Source organism: Dysidea avara, chromosome 7, assembly GCF_963678975.1.
Source record: "Dysidea avara chromosome 7, odDysAvar1.4, whole genome shotgun sequence".
Taxonomy (NCBI): domain Eukaryota; kingdom Metazoa; phylum Porifera; class Demospongiae; order Dictyoceratida; family Dysideidae; genus Dysidea; species Dysidea avara.
Genome location: NC_089278.1, coordinates 25,753,780 through 25,777,254, shown reverse-complemented (window position 1 = coordinate 25,777,254; position 23,475 = coordinate 25,753,780). Strand labels below are relative to the sequence as shown.

Below are 23,475 nucleotides of genomic sequence, written 5' to 3'. Positions count from 1 at the left end.
TGGAATAGCTGTGAGTCCCAACAATGAAGTGTATGTTGCTGACTATAGCAACAAGAGGGTTAAGATATTTTATACTGATACATAATTTTTGTAATTATATTCTTTCACTGCTGTAACACCTGATATTATAATGAATTTGTATCCTCTGCCAAGGACTTTTACCTAAAGTAATTATTTGTAGTATAGCTAGCTAGCTATTTAGTTTTGTGTGTGTTTTATATTGCTATTGCTGACTACCATGACATTAAACTATAACTATATTATTATTTACGGTTTTGTATTTTATGATTTTCGTAATTTAACGGAGTCTACATGTACTACAATTGCATTTAGTCTGACGCGGCCGCCGCTTCAATTAGATTTTAAATTCTAATCAAAAGGGCGGCCGCGCCAGACTAAATATTAGTATACGGAGATCGTAAACGGAGAAAGGGAAATGGAATAGACGTGAAATGCTAGTCACGTTACTTGTAGTATTATTATATTTAGTGACAGTTTGACAGAAACTCACATCATTGGACCAAGGACCTGACAACAGTGATATTGTCCGCGCTAATACACGTAAGTATTTCACAATTGTTAATACATTTTATCTCATGCATCTCGCACGTCGTGTCTTGTGACTTTATTAAACACTTTTCTTGAACACTAGCGAGTGTTAGGATCATTACTCTTGTAGTTGTACTGGTTGTTGTTAAGTGGCGCTTGTCGCGTTGCCCACTTATTTGTGGCTTATGATCACCGCTGGGCTGGGATAAAGAAGAGCTGCGTTTATAACGAAAATATCACCTCTAAATTAGTTTGCCAATTATAGTAAGGCTTCTTTAATTCCGGTTGGATGTGTATCAGATGGCTAACTCGAAGAGTTGGCAGTTTCCTATGTGGATTGCTGAAGAATGGTAGGAAGCTATTGTTCTAGATTGACTGTATTGCACGAATGTTGAGTGGCTGGTTGGTACATTAGGCCCCTATTCGGTGATTATTAGTTTCTCATCCAGCCTTTCTAATTATTATGATGCGGGTGGGAGGGTATTACCATTATGCCATTATTTTATAATGTTAACACACTGATGTACAGACCTTGTCCAAATTGTCTTTCTTTCTTACTACAAACATTTCCTTCACCAGCTGATTCTACTTTTCGTGATTGCCAACTGTTTTTCGACAGTCAACTGAAAGCCTGCTTTGATGGAGTCGATAGAGCACGATTGCAACTGGCACTGCAGCAATTTGTTAAGGAAAACAACAGTTCTCCTGGCAATATATAGCGCAGTGTAGCGTTCATCAACAAAAAATTATTACAGTTTGGTATCACGTGTTCTTCTGAGCAGCACAGAGTAAATAATGGCTTACCATGCGGTAGCTTAAGAAGGATGCAGGCGGTGGATGAGAAACTAATAATCACCAAATAGGGGCCTTAATCAGCTCTAGTATCAGCTATAGGTTATGTATGGATTGATGCACCTATCAATGTAATGCCCGACTTCCACATGTACGGGCTGAGGGTGGGGAAAGGTCAGGGAGGGTGGGGAAAGGTCAGGGATGGTGGGGGAATCGATCGCTAAATTTCCCCGCATAGTGGGGATTTGTCTTCGTTCACTCACGTAGCAAAAGTGTATTCTTTCAGGAAGGACTGTCTCGGGTGCTAGCTACTAGCAACATTCATACTAGAATCCACTCGAACTAACTCCATCGCTAGACCAATACCACACGGCCGTACAGATCCCCTCCTAGACCCAGTATCCCCGAGGTTTGCAAGTCGAGACTTGGTCGGAGTTTGCATCGCCAGTACTTCCCCAGTAGGTGGGGAATTGTAATTTTCAGTGATGCAAATCCCCACCTTTCCCTGCCTCAGTCCGTATCTGTGGTAGTCAGGGATTACATTGATAAGTGCATTAATAGACTGTATGCACTGCCCAAAACATGAGATATTTTAAACGTTTTAATACAGCATGACGGTGAGCGGCTGCAATAAATGTACATAGAAAAATGTGAATCTCAGAAAATAAGACCACTTACCAGTATTTCTTACAGATTGATAAGATTCCTCTACTTGTATAGAATAATAGCTGGGAAGAAAAGCCAAGTCTGTAGTGTTAGTGGCAAGTTATAGCTCGAGCTGCTTTTGCTACCCATACTTTTGTATGGGGTTAGTGATAGTCGTTCACTGTCAAAAAATCTTGGGCACTGCGCTAATCAATGCAAATTGACTATTTTTCGTTGAATAAATAGACCACGCATATAGTCTATTTAGCTGCTGATTTGTTCATAATTTCCTACATACGACATGGTTCAATCCATCCATACAAGTGATCATGTGTCGTGCGTGCGTGTGTGTGTGTGCGTGCGTGCGTGTGTGTGATCCCCCAGCGTATCTATCTAGCAAGCTGTATTGAAGCATTTATAAATAAATATGTATACCTTATGCATGTGAGTGTGCCTATGCTGTGTGTACTTGCACACGTGTGCACATGTATGAAGCAGCTAGTGTTCACCCTGGGATAGGTGTTCACAAATTTTGTCACCTTTTGGCTTATACTATCTATAGTTAGCAGCATCACACTACTGCCTGTTCCTTCAGTGATATATTTTATAATCTTGTTGGTATTCATTTTCATCATTTTAGTTTCTGTTTGGCTCCTATTTGGTCAGAAATTTAGAAAGAGTACATCATTATTATTGGGATTTTACTTAGTGTGTCACTTTACTGGCACCGTGATTTGAAGCTATAGGAAATGAAGCTATATGGTACAATGGTAGTATACAGGCCAACATAACGTCAGTCTACTATTGGTTGTGTGTCTTGATGGACCCTTACAGCTTTTATGTCCTCATATTATAATGAAGTGACTTTTTTACGTATCTGTACTGCTTGGCATGGCATGTAAGTGTAATGTGATATACAATGAAATACCACGATTCTGTAAATAATGTTAGTATTATAAAGAGTAATATGTTCCTTGCTAGTTATTGTCCACGAAAGATGGTTATCAACATGGTTATCAACATGGTTATCAATGCATGTTATAGAGAAGTGCCTATCTGTCTGTCCTTCTGACTGATAATTCATTATCACCACCTAGTACATGTGTAATGTGTAACCTTTGTGTCAAGAATTTGTAATAATGTGTTAATGACTTGTATGGTGATCAAAAATTCCAAGTGATGCTATTTCTTAATAAGGTGTTATTGTCAAAACCATGAATAAAATAACTAGTAAGAATATATATACTCACACGTACATGTGTTTGTCACTTTGTACCAAGTTTTCTATTTAAAGCCCACTTAGTGATATGAGTTATAGGCTTCTATGGCTTGTATTTTTTGCTAAGTTGATAAAAGAATACACTTTCAAATTTTCTGTAAACGCCTGGTCCCATTGTCACTGGGGGCATGTACAAAGTCAAACATCAGGTATTAAAATGTATGGTAGGTATACTCTATAGTTTCTATAAATTGTGAGCAAAAAAATCACCTCTTCCTTTGAAACTTGAAAAAAAAAAACGGAAAAAAAAAACATGTTGAAGTAAATATATATCCACAGGCGGACACTAGTATGAAGTATAAGTTGACTACAACTAAATACATGAATGACTTTGTATTGTGGAGAGGCCTGAGTGTTATAGTAAAACACCCAGATCATAATTTGGAGCAACACTGGTATTATTAGTGGTCCTAGTGCTATTTGTACACGTAGTTCCAGGGCTCATTAGTGAGACACAATTTAATGTGACTGGCTGAACTGCTTTAGCGCATTCCTCAAATTCCATCTCTGTTATCTATAGTAGCAAAGACAGCCAAGGTTTCAACTTTTATGATGAATAGTCTTGGAGTTCTAGCAGTAAACAGTTGGAACAGCAATAAATTTGATTTGTACAGCAACAATATGGCAAACAAATTACAGGTGCTTATTTAACCGAGCACAACTTACAACTGAAACAAGCTACAAAGATGGGACTTAGTTCACTATGAGTTACAATTTAGCAAATCCATCAAGGAACATGTGTAGTGCTTTCCCTGTACTTTCGTATGGACAAAGAAGGAGGCCATTCCAACAAAAAAATGATGATGATGGTGGTGGACTTTATTTCTACTGTATTGTAAATAAGTACCCTTAGCTCACGTCCCTTTTGCTGTACAAACTAAAGATTTTCTTACTCTCCATGAGGAGGCAAATCTGATGGTTATAGCTCATTGTTGATTTGAGCTTTGTTTCAGTGTGCACTGAAGTGATTAAAACATATATAAATTTTTATGTACTATATTTTTAAGCCTCCGTACATTTTTATGGCAAAATAGAATTTTGTAAACATGGCTGGTTTTGGCTCAGCCAGTCACTATAATGATGCTTGTGGGGCTCCTGGTAGTGGAATTATATGATATATCAACTTAACCACTGTTCCCATTTTTATATTACATTGTAAGTCAACAAATCCTAGAAGTGAACCAATATGGTGGGCGTGTTTGCTGTTGTATTAAATCACTGCAACATATCTGAAACATTAATGTCATTAGTTTTCATATCACAATAGAGTTTTATCCACCTGTTAACTATGTCATTCATATTTTGTTGTCTGTATGTCATGCCTTATGGATGGATATTATTGTGATTGATTGGTCACTTCCAATTTGAAAATTTGAAACCATCCCATGTGTATAGTATGTGTGGATTCTATGTGAATATTTACCACAACAAAGATGTGGCGTCTGCAGTGCTTGCTGAGAAAGGGCCAGGTATTACTGGTAGTAACTCTAAAGCTATATTTCTGTGACATGGCTATTTAACAAACTTTGCTAAGCCAACTACTACAATATGTATTTGGAGGCTACAGTGGTTGTGAATGTGTAACTGGATTTCTGAAGCAAGTTCTGAATAGTCGTATGTAGCATTGTAAGTGAAGAAATGAAAGAGCCGGAAGGTTACGGGAGGAATAAGAGAGAGAGAGATCAATACAATGCTCCCAAAGTAACAAGTTCCCTATTACAAATTTTGTACCGTATTTTCTGTTATAAAAGCCCGGACATTTGTTTCCTTCCAAGTGTTTTTGTAAATGAATAAGCCTTAATTTGAGACTGGGAGTTTATTTTGTGTAGGTCTGAGTGACACCTGGTGTTTAATTGAATTCTAAGTTGTGGTAGAATATATCAGCAAGCTTAGGGAATCTTTTTACAGTGTTTTTACAGTCTATACAAACAAGTGTATAGTCAAAACTTGGAAAACAGTTTATGATGCATATCTACGTGCATGTGCACTTGCTTAGACTACTCGTGTGATCGCTTGTAGCACCTTCATCCCTCAGAAGGCTTTAAACTTAATGTTATTTTGAAGCAGCAGCAGCAGGAGGAGGAAAGGACAGGAAAGGAAAGGAAAGGAAAGAATTAAAGGGGACAGTAGACTCCATTAATATCCCAGGCTTCTATTTGAGACCAGGCATTTATTTTCCAAATGTGCTGGAACCCCCCATCGCCACTTATAACCAGGACAAGCATTTAGTTGAATGCAGCTTTTGCACGAGGAAATATAGTTTTGTATGATTTCTAAACATGTTTAATGTTAATAAAGTAGTTACAGTTGAAATAAGTCACACCAGCCATGTATGTACCTGTATACTACTGTTCTATTGGCATAATTTATATGGTTTATTTATTCACAACTCACTATTCCTACAACAGTGTTACAAGACCAGGGTAAGTCCAGCTTTCTAGTATAGCTTTTTATCAAATGACATACCCCCAAACTGTCTTCACAATCCACTATAGTATTCCAACATTTTTAACAAGAGGTGTCCCGCCTAACCCCAAAACATGTACCACAAAGGAATTTAAAGGTAGAGGGTGTAAGTCAATAATGAGTAATACTCATTCAGTGTGGTTACCTAATTACATTCTAGTTGTCCTGTTTGGAGCATTCAATTATCTTGTGGTTTTCAGCCATCAAATTAACTTTAACAGTGTAGAATTTTTTGTTGAGCTAAACCTGGCATTTATGATTTAAAATGACAAGCGCATGTCACCGACAATGCTTTAGTGCTTTACCGTTGTGAAAATTAGTACCGCATTTGATTGTCTGATGTCAAGTACTTTATTTGTCATTCCCAAAGTGAGACACTATTCATTGTGAGGGTTCCTCAGCAAGAAAAAAATGCCTGTGAGAATCAATGATTTGTAGAGACTTGGAGTTGTGATATGTGAAGGTTTACGGTACAAAACTGTTGTTAACAAGCAGAATGGTGTCATTACTAATTTTCAGTCACTTGTAAGCATAGGTAAGCAGAGATTTAATAATTTATCACAATTGCTTACAAGATTTACCTTCATTGCTGACCCCTCTCAATTCATCAACCCCAATACTCTTTGGCCCACATGTTTTGATATGAGACTTAATGTTTTGTGTAGTGATTTATTATTGCTTATTGTGTTAATACACTAGTACACATTATGTACTGTGGTGTATGTATGTACCTGACCCACTACCATCTGTCTTAACGTTAGTGTGTATATTGTAACTTTGTGATGTATGTCGAGTGTGTTGTGTGTGTGTGTGTGTGTTGTGTGTGTGTTTAGTACCTAGTAAAGTGAATTGTGGCAACATGAAGAAGGTATAACCTTCTTGTAGCACCTACTGTTCTTCGTATCTCAGTCATCCACCTGATTGTCATATGTATTCACCTATTACTATATTGAACACATGGGGGTGGTTTTGTTATGTGATAAAGCATCAACAGTTCATTACTGTTACAAGTTTTCCTGCCCACGTATATTTACAATAGTAGCTTCAACAGGATTTACCACATGTACTTTACATTTGTATTCAAGGCATATGTAATCAGATCTATATCCGCTTTGTTTTTACATCTTGGTATCAGATCAACAAGTCAGCATAAGTATACAGGTAGACGTAATATCCTAACAAAAAAGTCCCACACTTTCATCTCCATATTGGACCACCTTTGTGATAATATTATTTTTATATTGGTTATCGGAATATTGGCTAAAAGTCATTGGTGCATCTCTGGTTTGTATGACTGCATCCATGTAAGCTGTTAAAACATAGTGTAATCTAATATTCTTAGCTGCATGTTGTTTGTGGAGTGTCATTTGCGGGTCCATTTCTTTTCCTCAAAGCTTTGTGTGCTTGTTCATGACAGCGTAAAAGGTTTGAGGAAATATTACCAGACTGAATTGTTGGCTTCTGTGCTGTGCGCAGCTCCTCGGATTGTCCACATTTTAAGTGTTGAGTATCATATTGTGCGAGTAGTGAATTAGTGTGGTGCCTTACACATGTATAAACCATCCCTGTATGATTACAAGACATCTCATGCTCCAGAACAACAAACAACATTATCATAACACTGACTACATTATCATTAACAGAACATTTATTTATTTATTTAATTTATTAATGCTCTACAGCACAAGTGCTGAAGGTCTGTAGGACACCTGGTCCTACAGCCTGCTCAAAGACTTTAGCTACATAAGGTGTGTTTGAAAAGTTGGAGAAAGGAGAAAAAATCCATGACTGGACCTAGGTAGCCTCGAACCTGCAGCCATCCGACATAGTCACCTACTGTGTACGTAGTGCCTTATACATAGTGATCATTTTGCTTTTATGGCTTATTAAGATCACTTTACTGAGCCCATGTTAGTAGATGTTGGAATGGTCCTTCACTGTATCATGTGTATCATATGGTTGAGATATTAGAATACTTTCCTATGGGCTGGAATGGGCGTTGAATTGGATAGTGATTGTTCCAGTTTTATTAATAACTTTCTTCCATATTTGCTATAATTCACTACATGTGGTTAACAGGCTGGTCAGTGTAGAATGGGAACTACAAATTATTGGGATTACCCTGTCATGTGACCTTGTGTGTTTTCCACACCCTATAATTGTGGTGGGTATTAAATGGAATTGTCCAAAATAAGTCATCATCTTATTTTATCAGTATAGAACTGGTATTAGTTAGGTTTTAGATGTTCAGTATATATACACAGACTATATTTGTCCTAGCTGTCTGGCCAGTTTCTGTAAATCATGTGGATTATTTGTTCTAGAAACAAGAGAAACCTTGTGTGTTGTACAGTGTGTCATGTGATGACACATATTATCAATGATGGTTTAGTATGGGTTCTGAAGTGGTGTATTATCGGTGTCAAGTTCCTATTTAGAATACATATGTTATTTCTTGCTAACTCTAATGGTTTTCATTAGTTTGTGCATGCCTCTATTGTGTTAAAGGATGATACTTTGTCAAGTGTAACATATATCATGATTTGTACAGTAGTGTATAAGTTCTAGTTTTGCTCCTTTAAGTAGTGGTTAAATGTCATACTATTTTTTGGCCAGATGATCTTGCTTCATGGACTTACGCTCGGGGCTTGATGCCCTGCATCACTCATACAGTGTATGTGTGTATGACAATTTCCACGAAACAAGACCACCTGGTCAAAAATAGTATGATGTTTAACCAAGAAGCAAACTAGAACTTGATTGTCAGGATATCCTCTTATCCAAACACTCAGGTTTCTAAATTGGCTGATTGCATTAGTTTGAGAAGTATATATCATGTAACATCTGTGCAACGTTTTATGTTACAACTTTACAGTGTCCAGTACTGAAGGTCTGACAGCAACATGTGCTGCAGCCTTTTTGCTTGTTACCAAGTTTGCGTTTACCTGCTATAATGTTTTTACTTGTGTTTGCTTTGTTCATGTCATAAAAGATTTATTATTGTGTTATTTTTGTTGTGTTTGTACATATATTACAATGTATCCTGTTTAGTAGAGTTACACATGTTTATTATGTGTTGCTTGTTTGTATGGCATTTTCATCTTTTGCTCATGTTGTCATTGCTGTTGTCAGGTTGTGTGCTTGTTTGTAACAAATTACCCTGTGCTACTTGGTAAAAATCTTCAAGTCCTGTGTTTGGAAATAATCTATTCCCAATAACCTTGTTTCTTCCCCACTATTATAATGAGTACTATCTATAGTGTCAATACAGTCTTGCATAGTTACAGTGTTCCTGTTACACATATATCACATGTATATCACATGTATGTTTTCTTTCCTGTTCTGTTGTAGATAAAAGCAGATCTACACACCATCTCAATCAGTTACAATAATGGCTACCTTGTTCAGTTATAGTATGCCCCAGTCACAAATGATTCCGTCACATTCCATCACACCGCAGTTTACACACACGGAATGGCTGCATGGATGGCGTCGATGGGCTGAGAGTCGGAAGCGTGGAAAGATGGCACAATTCATTATTGACTTACTTGAGAAGGGGATCTCTGGGCGTTGGCTGGACATTTCTATTGGAAAGTTTGAGTTAACAGAGTGGCACTCTATTGCACAGTTTTGGTACAAGAAAAAGAAACGTGCGTCTGATTCACAAGATGCTCCATGTATGCTACGCAAGGGACTGCCTCGTGCATTTCCGGGCCTTGAAGAAGTGAAGACGGAAAGTATTAAAGATGGAACACAATATAAGAGTAGAGTATTTCAGTGTCGTGCAGAATTGGTACAAGGTGTGTTACATACGTAACGTGATTGTGTAATGTGATGTCATCATAGTATTTGGTGTATTCCAAATTATTAGTACTGAAATAGTGGAACCTCACTAAAAAAAGCATTTTTGAAATATGGCCACCTTTGTCCATGGTTCCATTTGTATTAGCAAGAGTTTATAATGTAAAAAATGAGCACTGATAATTCTGAATTCTCTTGGTATTAGTGTACACACATTTAGACCCCTAAATGACACCTCACTAACAAGACACATAGTCCCAAGTCTGGAACAGGTAGTGAGACTGTATTTATAATGGCCCTGTATCACTGCCAGTAAGCCATGTAGTGTTTATATCATGTCATTAGTAAGCCCGTAAAGGGGAAAAACTCTATTACAAAATTAATACTTGTTTAAAATCTGCGAGGTATAGGTTATTTACCCACTCACTGCCACCACTGCCATATGGCGGAATTGCTTTTAAATGCCTGTGGCATCGCTGTCTAAACTAGTACTTGGTAACTTCTGTTTAAGGATCTCCGTGCACTTATCCTGTAGCAGTCACACCCTTAAGTGAACAGAAACAGGGATAACCAGTCTCTTGCACACTGTTGTGGGTAAAATGACATCATTTTGATGGTCAATAATAAGCATTGTAGATGATTCATCGCGGTGATATTGGTACTACTAGCGAAGAGGAGTCAAATTATATTGGTTAGAGTGGAGTGTTGCTTCTTTTGTATGTCTCGAATTAGTGGCCCTGTGCATATGGGCGCATACGCACTTGTTCAAACACCTGAAAACCGGACTTCGAGATAATCGCTTCGACTGTCAACAAGTTAGCGTGTTATTATAAACTGATAAGTTGTGAGATTTTAGTGTGGGATGATTTTTACACTTTAATGTAACTTTGTGGTTTCTGTTGTGTAAATGCTTTGTTCTATAGAGAGTAATTTGAAAGATCATATTGTATGGCTTATAAGTTATAGCAGTTTGATTGGAACCTCTACAAATTTGGCAGTGAGGGGGTTAAATAATGTTATTAGTGTTTATGTAAAATATGTGGTATTTCATGATCATTTCATGATCTTATCATACCAGCCTACTAATGTACACCTGTATGTATACAACTACAGCTTTGTGATGTAATATTGAAAACCAATGGTGGTAATTATTTTCTTTGACAACCATACCACCTGGTATCTCAGAGGAGGTAGGACATGACGTCACAATAATTGCGTGACATGTGCGTAATGTACATTTTAAGCATAGGGTGTAGTTCTAGTAAACCGTGAAGTTTAGCACTGAATTTATTGTCAGAAATGGTAATTTATCAGCGTAGAAATCATTTCATGTGTTGAGCTTCATTGAGCTCCAGCGATTTTACGATGAGCTTTGCAATAGAGTGTTATTGTACAGTTGAATACATTCTGATCTTGTTTTCAGTTATCTGTTGTTTTTTTTGCTGTATTCTTAGTCACTAGTAGTAACTGACTTTGGAATCTAAAATGATGCAAGTAGCTGGTATGGTTAGTTTTTCATCATGTAATTATCATTAGAATTCACAATTACATTGTGCAAAATCATACGCTTTATGACATCATGTCCTACCCCCCCCCCCCCCCCCTCTACTGATATCCCACATATCACTGGTTTGACCACCATATTGTTGGTGTGAATATTGGAGTGGCATGTGTGGGCATGTGTGGGCATGTGTTTGCTATGTAGTGTGTCATGATGAGTCTTATGATGTGGTGCAGCCATTGTTTGTCTCTCTATTCACTGATTAAACTGTCAATTGAATCTGACTTGTGTGTGCTGTGCTGTGTAGTGTACGTTAGTGTATTTGTACATTGCAACTTGTGCATGTACATCTGCGAGACGTATCTATAGGGTACACACACACACACACACACACACACACACACACACACACACACACACACACACACACACACACACACACACACACACACACACACACACACACACATGCACATGCGCACACACACGCACACACAAAACAGTGTGGTATTAGTCATTTCATGTTATGTATTACTTGTCATACAGAGGTGTTACAAATCATGTCAGGACAAGGGACTTTCCCCCTAATGGTTAACCCACTAGTTAATGAGGGTGAAGAGCTTAGTGATGACGATGAAGAGCTGACCTCTGGATGGCCAGAAACTGATGTGAGTACTGTGTTGTGTGTTAGAGATGTCTGTGTATGGAATCTCATACAATAGAATTAAATAATATCCAGGAACACAACATGTACATCCACCCCTGCAGTGAACTCTAATAATGGTGTAGTGTTAGCCCCACCATATAGCTGCTAGTTATGTGGTAACCATTCACAAGCAATTGATGTAACAAAGTGTATTATTTGATTGGAGTATACAGTCATAATGGCGTGCACTTGGAGTAGTATACATTTCCATGGAGTTTATTTTACATGATAACCAATTATGGACATGTCCCCCAATGCATGAGAAAACATCACGTTTTCATCCTTTTTTTTTTTTTTTTTGAAATTGATATATTTTCTGCATAAAATAAAGGACGCATATTTACAAGCACATGAAACAAGTATAAAGTTAGTCAGGTGAAGCTGAGTCCAGCCTGCCTTCTGCATAAGCAAGGTCAATGACAGCTGTCTCGCCCGATCCACAGCGGTGGTAAGAGGACCTTGAACCTCTTAAACATTGAACAGCTGAACGGAGCAATGAAAATCCCAGCCTACATCGTAACCAGTACAATGTTTTGCTATATGATTGTCCATGCTTCTCAGCGAGTAGTGTGGCAATTCGTTTGTAAACAACGGTGGCCAAAGGTCCCATACCTCCAGTACATGAAAAAATCAATGGCGAAAATGACCCATGCTCAACTTCCCGGATTCTCTCCTCATATTTTCTCTTCTTCTCTAGCTCCGCACGCCTGTAGCACTGTGATAAAGAAATTGAACAGTGCGTAGGAGCAAAAGGATTGAAGACTTTAACATCAAAATAAGCATTCTGCCCACGTTCCCAGAAGCCATTAGCAACAACATCAAGACGTGCCCCATCTTCAGTATTGGCCGATCGCAACCGAAATGATTCCCCCGAAAGTGGTTGCAGGGATGGTTCAACTTCAACACCATGACACAGTTCGGTCAGCAATCCAGCAGTAATATCCCGAAGCTCATTATGACGGATAGTTGGGAGGCCGCCACATGGACAGCTGAAAGCATGTTCAACCGAAAACTGTTTTCCGCACACACAACTGGAAGGCAGCAGTGGTGGTCGCCATCCATATCTTAAACATAAGGAGTCACGAAAAGCACCCTTGTGCAAGCAAAAGCCATGGTCTAAAATAGGTAGAGCAGTCAACCAACCTGAGGAACCCTTTTCAGAAGACAACACAACCGATGTATACAATGATGGTGATAATGTAGGCATCAAAGCATCACGATAGTCAATAACAGACTGACGATGGGCACTCAATACTGCACGTCTTGCATCAATCTGAGCAGACAACACTTCAACAGGGTAGGTGTGAGATTGCTGTAAAATTAAGTGAACTAAGGGAGCAGTGACCTCAACAGAAGCTGCAAATTGGGACAATGAATAGCGAACTGGGTCAATAACTCCAAGACCTCCCCAATGGGCAGGAAGAGCAAACAAATTCCGGTCAGTGTCACTAAAAGAAGGCTGACCAGTTAAACTAGGTAGAAACTTGAGTCTAATAGTATGTTCCAAAGGTGACAAGAGTGGTTGAATATTGGGGATGCACCTCATCTGATAGTTCCATTTGCCAATAAACCCATGTATAAGTGCAGCATAAGCAGCTTGGGGATGAGTGACTGAGATATCAGACAATTGCCGCAACTCCCATACCCAGGATGTTACTTTTGTTTCAACAAAAGAGGTGATGAAAGAGGGGGAACCAATAGCAGCACCAAGGTGACGCTTCCCGTCAGAAGTTATAGAGATTCCAGTCCCCTGAAAAGCAGAAACTGCAGCATCATACATTCCACTCTTCACAATAATGCAGGTTTTAGAAGGATTGGGAAAATAGCCAAAACCAGGACCATCAGATGTCAGTTTATTCCACCAAGACCTAAGTTCCTTCAAGCCACCACAAGCAGTGGCATCATCAGCATACCATATCTGTTGCACACAACTTCCAGACAAACTCTCAATGAGTGGGATCACACCCAGTGCATACATTGGCATGGCCAGAAAGTCCCCTTGAGTAGTTCCTTCTTCAGAGTGTAGAACGGACCCACCAATGTACAGATTAACATCTTCACGATATGTGTTTATTAAAATGGTTGAAAAAGGTGGACATAAGTGTTGAATGTTACGGAGAGCCGCCTGACGGTTCAGTGAGTTGAATGCATTGGTGGCATCCACAAGTAATACTGCATCAACATCAGCAGACGAAAAGATCTCTCGTGTAGAATGGACAGCAGCTTCACAACCTGACAATTGACCAGCACATAATTGTAATGAACCAGCTGCCCTTTGAATATCACTTCGAATTACACACAGAATAGCCTTAGCAATCACACGACGCACGGTCTCCCCAATCCCAATCGGTCTGACTCCAGGGCACTTGTCCAATGCAATCAAACGGCAAGCAACAAAGGCAGTCAAACCAGAAGGATCAACAAATACAGTACATAATCTTCTAGCCACTCCAGCTAGAGCTTCACAGAGATCATCAGAAACACGCTGGAATGACGTACACATTCGGCGCCATGCGGCAGCATCAAGCCCAGAAGGTCCGGCTGTACCTCCAGTTCGAAGAGCAGCACGACGAATACAAATGCCATCAAGTCCCTCAAAAACAATTGGATGAGGCAGTGGAACACTGTTGGAGGAGTTACTAATCAGAGTGGTGGGTAATGGAGGGCACCCCTTAGGATGTTTATCAGACAGTGCCTTTAAAACAGTAGACGATAGTGACAGTGCTCCACCACAATTGTCCTCAGATAGTAAGCGTAGAGCATCCTTAACTCTTCCATTCATCATAAAATTAGAAAACCTACGAGAAACATTATCTTCGTTCTTGTGAACACGCTTAAGCCTTGTTTCTAGGTTTCCTTGCAACACCCTCCCTTCCTGAACCAGACCATTTATATCACCGTTGCTCCAAGTAGCTAGACGACGAGTAAGATGAACAATGTTTTCATGGTTTTTAGATTGATGGTGGGGCTTCTGCAGTAATAATACAGGCATGATCATGATAGCTTTCATAGCAACACATTCAAGGGTGGAGCCACGGGCATAAGCATTAAAAAGGCGGCACAATTCTGAAACAAAAACTCTACCACTTTTACCAGACGGCAATCTGAACAAAGACTTTCGCCAATGAATGACCTCATCATAGCAACAGTTCACACTGTGTACAAACGATTCACCATCAATATCACCCCATACAAACGTGGGAGCATTAATTGGAGTAAATTCTGGAAGCGGACGAACAGGATAATCAGCATCAGAACTGGACATAGATTGGGGCGAAACATCATTAGAACCATCCACTGTTCCATTTTGGTTAGCCACGGACAGTTGTTTAGCAGCGTCACATGTACGATTTTCACACGTGCCAAGACGGCCAGGAAGACAGTTCACACATTGGCGTCCTTGCTTGCAGCAAACTCAATTTCTACAGCGGCCTGTTCTACTACAGCGACAACAGTTACGAAACGAGTTTCCCGTAAGACTCCCTTTATCCCGGGAGTCTGACGCCATCGTCGCGCGTGTACAGCATGAGGCAATCATGCCACAGTGCTATTGTGTTGCTGGGAATTCCCGACTGTATAATAAGCACACACTCTAGCAAAGTAAAATTGAGTAAGTGGTATTACTTAGAAACTTTTGAAAAATCCCCGTTTTGCAGCTGCTTGCTTGAATTGATTCAAGGCTGCTGAAGTACAGTGTATTTCTGCCTACTAAAAACTGCTGTAACTTTGAATCACTCAAATGACGAGGGTATCTCTTGATTATATACAGAGTAGGAGCTATTGTACTTAGTAGTTAATCTCCTTTTAAGTGCTGTTCATGTAGGTCTTTAGGATTTCTCTGGAAAAGCAAGGCCTGTGTTTCTAGCTGTCAGAACAGTGTGGGCTTTTTGTGTGTCTGTTAACTATATTACATTACTAGTACACTTCCTGTTCTAATGTATTGTGTGTCCTGGAACTTGTGTGTGTTGGGTAGCTGTGTGGCTAGTAGTGGTTATTGTATTGATGTGGCTTTCCTTCTACAAGCAGTTATAGCTATTCTTATTAGTAGTGAGTGTTCTAGTTGTATCTCACTAGCTATAGTACTCCAGAATTAACGATAAAAGTTTGGCAAATTAGGTGCAAATCAAAGATTCCAATTACCTATACAAGATTCCTAGTTTGGTCTTGCTCTTGGTATTGATTATACAAACGACTACCTGTTTGTTAGGATGTAATCGTAAGGTTGGTATACTTCAAGTACACAAAAATCGGAATTTTCAACTAGAGTAGGGACCATAGCACATGTACTGAAACAAGCTGGAGTAGTGCATGATATTAAATCACAGTAAAACAATAAGAAGTGAAATGCACAGTAGGGATATAACACTTTTTATTGTTTTACTGTGATTTAATATCATGCACTACTTCAACTTGTTTCAGTACTTTTTATCGATGTGCTATGGTCCCTACTCTAGTTGAAAATTCCAATTTTTTTGAAATACTTGTTTGTTAACTTTTTTTGTAAATAATTATTATGACTGGTGAACCCACGCATACCGCATCAAAAAAAGAAAAGAAATGGTGCCGTGCATCCCAGCTATCGTCTGAAGAGTGAAGTATCCATTAAGCTTTGTTGTCAGCGATGTTCAACCCGTTACACAACATTACAGATCAAGAACTATTCGAAAAGCACCTCTGCAATTCACGCATACCGCATCAAAAGAAAGAAATGGTGCCGCGCGCCCCAGCTACCAATTATCGTCTGAAAAGTGAGTACCCATTACGCTTCATTGTTGGCTATGTTCAACCTGTTACACAGCAGTACGAATCAAGAACTGTTTGAAAAGTGCCTCTGAAATCAAAGTAGTCACTATGAAAAATACGGACGATTTCCGTTACGAAGGGAAGCCATCACGTGCTACCGCCAAATCAACACTTTTCGCTGTCAGCAAAGATGAATGGGACACAAAGGAGGACACTGGTAAGTCCATGCATTGTACTGTATGTACTGTGGTATGCCAATAGGCACCTCTCGGGCCAAAGCGACATCAAACAGTGAAAAAATCAAGCCCGTAGCCTTAGCTGTTATTGAGTTACACTTGTCTGAAGGCATCAGTCAGAAAATTCCATTAAATAATTTTTTTTTAAATTCTGTAGCAATTTGTTGAAAGCGTTTCAGGTCGATCTGAAAGCTTGTTTGGGCTTAGTTTTACCTGACCAATACTGCCTCATCGTTTTTGGATTTTTTTTTGTGGACCACACCTACATCTTTGTGGTCCCTACTATATGCATCAGATTGTCGATATGTCAGCAACTGCCTTTGTTTTTGTGGTACACCCCTGGAAATTCCAGCTACCCTCCATGTGACATACCAGGAACCCCTCAGAACATCATCATCAATGTGGACACCTTGATACCGCCCATGGTCCCATAAACATTCCTGTTCATAAATTTACACTCCTGAAATAATTGTACAATACATCCTGTGATAACATTGTGTGTTGGTGATTTTCTGACTAAGTTGCCAATTTGAGTGAGAATTTGGCCAACCAAAATTGCTATATATGTTATATCAATGGTACCCATTGATGACCAGCATACGGTACATACAACAATATCTTTAGTGTATTTTCCATAATTGCATTGTAGACTCTTAAGTCATATTACAATGTTATATCATCACCCCACAGGATCCCTTAGCTAACATATTAGAGATGAATGGCTACAATCCAGGAATATATCCTCAGCAGCAACAAAACGCCCTCCTGCCAGCTACCGATGGGTTTGATCAAACTCAGGTTAGTGTATATATCTGTATGTTCGTATGGTTAAAAGTTTCTCATCTGTTTTACATGTGTTTGTCTATCTTCTGCTTGTATATTCACCTGTGACCAAATCTACAAAAACCCGACACAATCGCGCAAGCCTAAATTTACAGTATAAAACATTGAATATGAATATATTGAATGAAATACTTAAATCTTTTAAATGCTTTGTTTTTAGTGAAGACAGGGCCTAACAACAAAAACCTGGATATCATCTTATTCGCCTACTCAAGAGGAGACCGAAAATGTTTGCAGTAGACGAAGATTATGGACGTTTGTTTACGTCACGTCAGAATTATAGTATGCGACTGATTTTTCTGTGCTGATTAGGTGATGCAAGCGAAAAAACTTACCCAGTAATGGATCCCCCTTTTCATGGCAAACACCATAGTACAAATTTCAACTCTGTTATGTCATTTTGCTCGTAAGTTACAACTGTTTTAGTAAGCGCCTGTAATTTATTTTCCCTATACTTGCTATACAAATCAATTTTTCTGCTTTTGCTACTTTATAGAGCTGTAACTCACAAAGTTATTGGCATATGAGGCTGAAACTTTGCCAGAACATACATTTGGCTAAGTAGATTATAAATGTTTAATAAACAAGAATTTGAAAAATGCATGATTGTGTCGGGGGTTTTGCAGATCCATTCACATATACTGAGGAGCTATGAGAGATCAATATTATATAGTTATACAATGGGCACGAGTGCTCTGCCTGATGTAAACAAGTGCGTTTATACAGGCAGAGCACGAGTGCACGTTGTGTAACTGTTATGTACCACTCACCTAATAGGTGGGGAGAGTCTGACAAGACAGCTGTAACACTTATAAAGGCCAGGTTTCTAACATCGATTGTGGGTAACCAAGCCAAACGTTGTGATGATGTTCCCTCTACAGTACTGCAGCCACCTGAGATATTGAAAGCTAGTATGCTATGGGTTATATCACTAACCTGCATTTGCTGTTCGACTCTCATCATGTAGTGCTCAGCATGCCAGCGTGATCACTAAATCGCCATATAGACTAATCGCCATAGTGATTCTCTCGAGCGAAAAAAAGCAGCTAAATACTACTAAACGATACTAGTCTACTTCTTACTATTCACACTGGCTAAGCTCGAATCTGGTGGCATAACAAAAACTGGTTGTCACAATCGAACGTAAAGGTGAGTATTATTTAGAATATAAAAGTCATTGTTGAAGTGGACTACAGTTTAATCTGGGCTAAGATGGCACCAGACTAGTAAGGTGTATAAGTACGTTTATATATATATATATATATGCAGACTAGAGTTGTGGCCACCGCGTTGGCTTTTTTTATCGCCATTGGCTGCTTGTAAACATTATACGTATTGGTGACGTTTTGGCCCACAATCGACCTTTACATGTCATGCTATAAAAGAATTCGAGTGATCTGTGAAGTGTCTTTCCACCTATTAGGTGAGGTGTCGTAGTGGTCTTGGCCACCGGTACTTGTACTATGCTGCACAAAACCGCAGCCAGTGCAATATATACAGCCAGTGCAATATGTATATATTGCACTGTGGTCAGTGCATCATAATTTATAATGCACTCATTGCGGTCTACCAAACCGCAACCAGTGCGTTATAAGTTATAATGCACTCACTGCGGTCTGCAGCAGTGCAGTATACAGATTAGGTGCCTTTGAACTGCCCACGCAGAGTGGTACATACTCTAATAGAACAATCATAGTAATGGAATGTAGCAATGTAGCAGTTGTAGCAAGTGTTACACCAAAATGATAATAGTTTCTTGTCCCATATCTTGCCACATATGTCAACTAAAGGTCGTGTGACATCTGTGAGGTTCCCATGGATGAACAGCTTAGAAATTCTATTTCAGTACTGCCTTTGCTTAATGGCAGGTGTATATATATATACGTAGTTAGAAAAGATTTATCATTACGTTGTGAACTTGGAGGGTTTTGCACTCAATTGTTGTGGGCTTGGTGGTCTTTAAAGAAACTTGTTTGCCCAGTTATCACTGGCACCACTTGGATCAGTTCCTGGGGGCAGTAAAGAAGCTTGTTGTTCATCTTTTTGGCGCATGAAGTTTCTGAAGACGGCTTGTACACTGTCACACTGGCAGTGTTGCAAGATAGGTTGAGTCTTGGTGTAATACACATGTTTGACACACCCAACAAATGTGAGCTTGAACAAAGGCCGTGTGACCATGAGGTTGAAGTGTTTATGGAACGACCTTTGCACATGCACTATCTGTTTGGGTGTGCATTTTATGACCAATGAGCTGAAAGTATTTGGAATCAAGCCAAAGAAATGGACATTTAGGAGTATGCCTTCTGGATTATGAATTATCAGCAAACTTTGTCAGTTTCCTACTTTAACGTGGTTGCCAATTAGTTTCCTGTATATGTGACCCACTGAGCAAAAACTGGCTGTTTTTGCAAAATTCTAAAAAACCTATTGAAATAAACTGGGTAAGAATACATATGCTACATAAAAAGTTATGCACGTTTTAATCGTTTTGGTACAGTGTATGTACTGAAATAAAGCTCAAATCAATAAAACCTATACACCACCAGATTCTCCTGTTCATGGGGAGTAAGAAAATCTTTGTTTTGTGTTTGTGCAGTGTATGGTATGTGAGTTATGAACGCTTATTTACGATGCAGTAGAAATAAAGTTTACCATCGTCATTTCATTGTTGGAATGGCCTTCTTCTTTGTGCACATGGAGACGTACACAGGGAAAACACTATACTTTGATCAATGTGCCAGTTCATGGTGAACAGACTGAGCCAAATCCTGTCTTTATCATACACTACAATAGTAGTGTATAGTAGGGACCACAAAGGAGTAGGCGTGGCCCACGAAGTAATATCACCCAAAAAACAGCCTCAATTTCCCCTAACAACGATCACGCAATATTGGTTAGGTGAAACTAAGCCCAAACAAGCTTTCAGATTGACCCGAAACGCTTTCAATAAGTTGCTACGGAATTTTAAAAATTATTTATTTAACGGAATTTTCTACTGACTGATTAAGTAACTGACTGACTGATGCCTTCAGACAAGCGTAACTCGATAACGGCTAAGGCTACGGGCTTGATTTTTTCACTGTTCGACTTCGCTTCGGCCCAACAGGTGCCTTTTGGCATACTGCAGTACGTGTAATGCCTCCTTCATGGACTTACCAATGTCCTCCTTTGTGTCCCATTCATCTTTGCTGACAGCGAAAAGTGTTGATTTGGCGATAGCACGTGATGGCTTCCCTTCGTAACGGAAATCGTCCGTAATTATCATAGCGGCTATTTTTATAGCAGAAGTGCTTTTCAAACAGTTCTTGATTTGCACTGCTGTGTAACGGGTTGAACATAGCCGACAACAAAGCGTAATGAATACTTCACTTTTCAGATGATAATTATTGATATAACCCGGGGGTGCGTGGCACCATTTCTTTCGATATGTGTGGATTGCAGAGGTGCTTTTCGAACAGTTCTTGATTTGAAACGCTGCGTAACGGGTTAAACATAGCTGACACCGAAGCGTAATGGATACTTCACTTTACAGACGATAATTGGGGCGCGCGGCATCATTTCCGATGCGGTATGCGTGGGTTCACCAGTCATAATAATTATTTACAAAAAAAGTTAACAAACAAGTACACAGAAAAATTTGGAATTTTCAACTAGAGTAGGGACCATAGCACATCGATAAAAAGTACTGAAACAAGCTGGAGTAGTGCACGATATTAAATCACAGTATAACAATAAGAAGTGTTATATCCCTACTGTGCATTTCTTGAGCACAGTAGGAATATAACACTTCTTATTGTTTTAAAGATCACTTTGTACAGTAACAATAGGGGAAATGAACTTATGAATGTGGTCTGCATGTCCAACGTGAATTGCATTGCATGTGCAACATGAGCCATTTACCACAACTAGATGCTTGACAACAACATCAGATGTCACAGTGACAGTGAGTAAGCCTCTGAACACCGTCTTGAAGCATGCTTGAGCTGATATTAAGCTCTGTGCTTAAACTAGTCTCGAATTTAGTTATTTTTGTGCCCAATTAAAATCACACATTATGACTGTAAACAATTCAAGATACAAGCTTCAAGTTGAAAAGACGTTGTTACTTGGATTTGTGCTCAGGTTGATTGCTGCAGTTAGTTTTAGTGGCTGGCTGCTCCTCCTCAGTTTAACAAGTGACAGGTAAAGATGGGCAGGCTTTGAGGTCATCGAGTGGCAAGACTGGCTGCTACCCTTTATGGAATAGTATACTGTATTATCATACTTTATACTGTTGTACTCTGCACTCTGGCCTTGAAAGTTGGTTTTGTCGGTACAGTACCTTTAGTTTTTTACATTGTCTTGTTAGCATGATTCTCAGTGCAGCGTTTTGCTTGTGGTAGTCTATATACAGCCCTGTGACTCTCACCTTATTTAAAGCCCACTCAGTAGCAGACTATTTGGTGTATGTTATGTTAGAGTGTTTTGTGTATGACTGTTTTCAATTATTGTGCCTGTATTGCTAAGCAGATTGTAAAAACAGTATGTAAATCAGTTAGATCATTAATTCCTTGAACTCTTGATAACAGTGCTTTAATGTGTATCAGTATTTGCTGATATTGAGAAAACGTGTCATAAAAGGCTGCCACAAATTCACTGTGTATGTTTACAAGTCTTTTCCAGTACTATTGAACAAGCTACAGTAGCTAGTAGCTAGTAGCTACTTGGGTTGCAAGTTCATATTAGTAAGTTTCAGCACTAAGATGTTTGGAACAGTGGTAAATGAATACTTAACAGGTGAGCATTAAATAGAATAAATTCTTCCAGCTGTACACTTGTGATAACTTGCTGCCTACACAATACATAACTGCTTTACATGTACAGCTGATTCTAATAGATTCACTCACAAAGGTCAGTAAGGATTCAGTTCAGCATAACTAAAAGTTTTGTAGTGATTTTAATTTATAGGATATTATCAGAAAAGTTTAGTTTCTCTATGGGATAATATTGTGCTCTATTTAATATCCGCTACTATTTTATATGTTGAAATGGTTATAACCCATCACCAGATACAGTAGCTACAGGTGTACTAGTCGTACCAGGCAAAGACTGTATAGCAGTAGCTGAAAACATTAATTCATTCAGTTTTTACAGTGGGTACTCAGTAGTCTGGCACCGCCGACCCTATTTTAGGTGCTTATACAAGTGCCCCAAAAATAGGGTCTGGTCTGTCTAGCATTCAGGACTTGTGTTTAGGAATGCGTAATTACATTGCGGCTCGCGTTAACAAACATATCGAACAGCGAAGAATTCAATCACAACAGTGGTGTTTTAAGGGTTTCAATCAGTTAATTTCTATTGGCGGTTGATGTTTAGGCTGTGGAGACGATATTTCTACTTTCCGAGGGAAGGCGTGAATGGTAAATGGAAAATCGTCCCTGGGTTTATTCACCCTGACACAAAAAGAACTCACGCAACTTTCGTTTCGTGACTTTCGCCCCAGTATTTACTCACATCGTGCGGCCAAAATTCATTTAATTGGCAATACTACGATTTGATTGGACGCACCATTTTTCGGTAATGGCGGCACAAGTCCTTGATTATAGACAGACCAGACCCTATTTTCGGGGCGCTTGTATAAGTGCCTAAATAGGGTCGGCGGCGCCAGACTAGGTACTCAGATGATCCAGATTCCTGATTATCCAAACAGCATGGATGACTGTTCTATTAGAGTATTTTGACACTTACTGTATGTTCTATTAGAGTATTTAAACAGAACTCAATAGAAACGAATGGGATTCGCTTATCCAGACAAATTCTCTTATCTGAACACATTTATAATTGAACTGGCACACAGGTGTTCAGATAATGGAGTGCTTACTTATGGTGTAATGAAAGTATTCCATTTGAATGTTAAGAACAACGTTTGAGGCTA

At 39.1% G+C, this 23,475-nt stretch overlaps 3 protein-coding genes across 4 annotated transcripts in view; 1 reads left to right on the top strand and 2 right to left on the bottom strand.

Annotated features, from left to right (window-relative positions):
- The first annotated feature begins 416 nt into the window (after positions 1-416).
- LOC136259974 (uncharacterized) overlaps positions 417-23,475 on the top strand; it is a 40,988-nt gene continuing 17,929 nt past the window's right edge. For both annotated transcript variants that reach the window (XM_066053556.1, XM_066053555.1), the window contains exons 1-4: positions 417-561; positions 9,083-9,531; positions 11,580-11,701; positions 17,409-17,516. In XM_066053556.1, coding sequence (XP_065909628.1) covers positions 9,123-9,531; positions 11,580-11,701; positions 17,409-17,516 — 639 coding nt within the window. In that variant the 5' untranslated portion in view covers positions 417-561; positions 9,083-9,122. The remainder of the gene's footprint in view (positions 562-9,082; positions 9,532-11,579; positions 11,702-17,408; positions 17,517-23,475) is intronic.
- LOC136259975 (uncharacterized) lies at positions 12,066-13,128 on the bottom strand. Its single transcript, XM_066053557.1, has one exon. It carries the CDS (start codon positions 12,944-12,946, stop codon positions 12,107-12,109), a length of 840 nt encoding a protein of 279 aa, XP_065909629.1. The 5' UTR covers positions 12,947-13,128; the 3' UTR covers positions 12,066-12,106.
- Positions 13,060-14,731, bottom strand: LOC136259736 (uncharacterized). Its single transcript, XM_066053257.1, has 2 exons — positions 13,124-14,731; positions 13,060-13,068 (listed from the first exon to the last, which is right to left on the bottom strand). Exons 1-2 carry the CDS (start codon positions 14,729-14,731, stop codon positions 13,060-13,062), a joined length of 1,617 nt encoding a protein of 538 aa, XP_065909329.1.

What these genes read in the sequence shown, in the direction of transcription:
- LOC136259975 (XM_066053557.1), bottom strand. Translation starts at nt 12,946, where the DNA reads ATGCCTACATTATCACCATCATTGTATACATCGGTTGTGTTGTCTTCT.
- LOC136259736 (XM_066053257.1), bottom strand. Translation starts at nt 14,731, where the DNA reads ATGCCTGTATTATTACTGCAGAAGCCCCACCATCAATCTAAAAACCAT.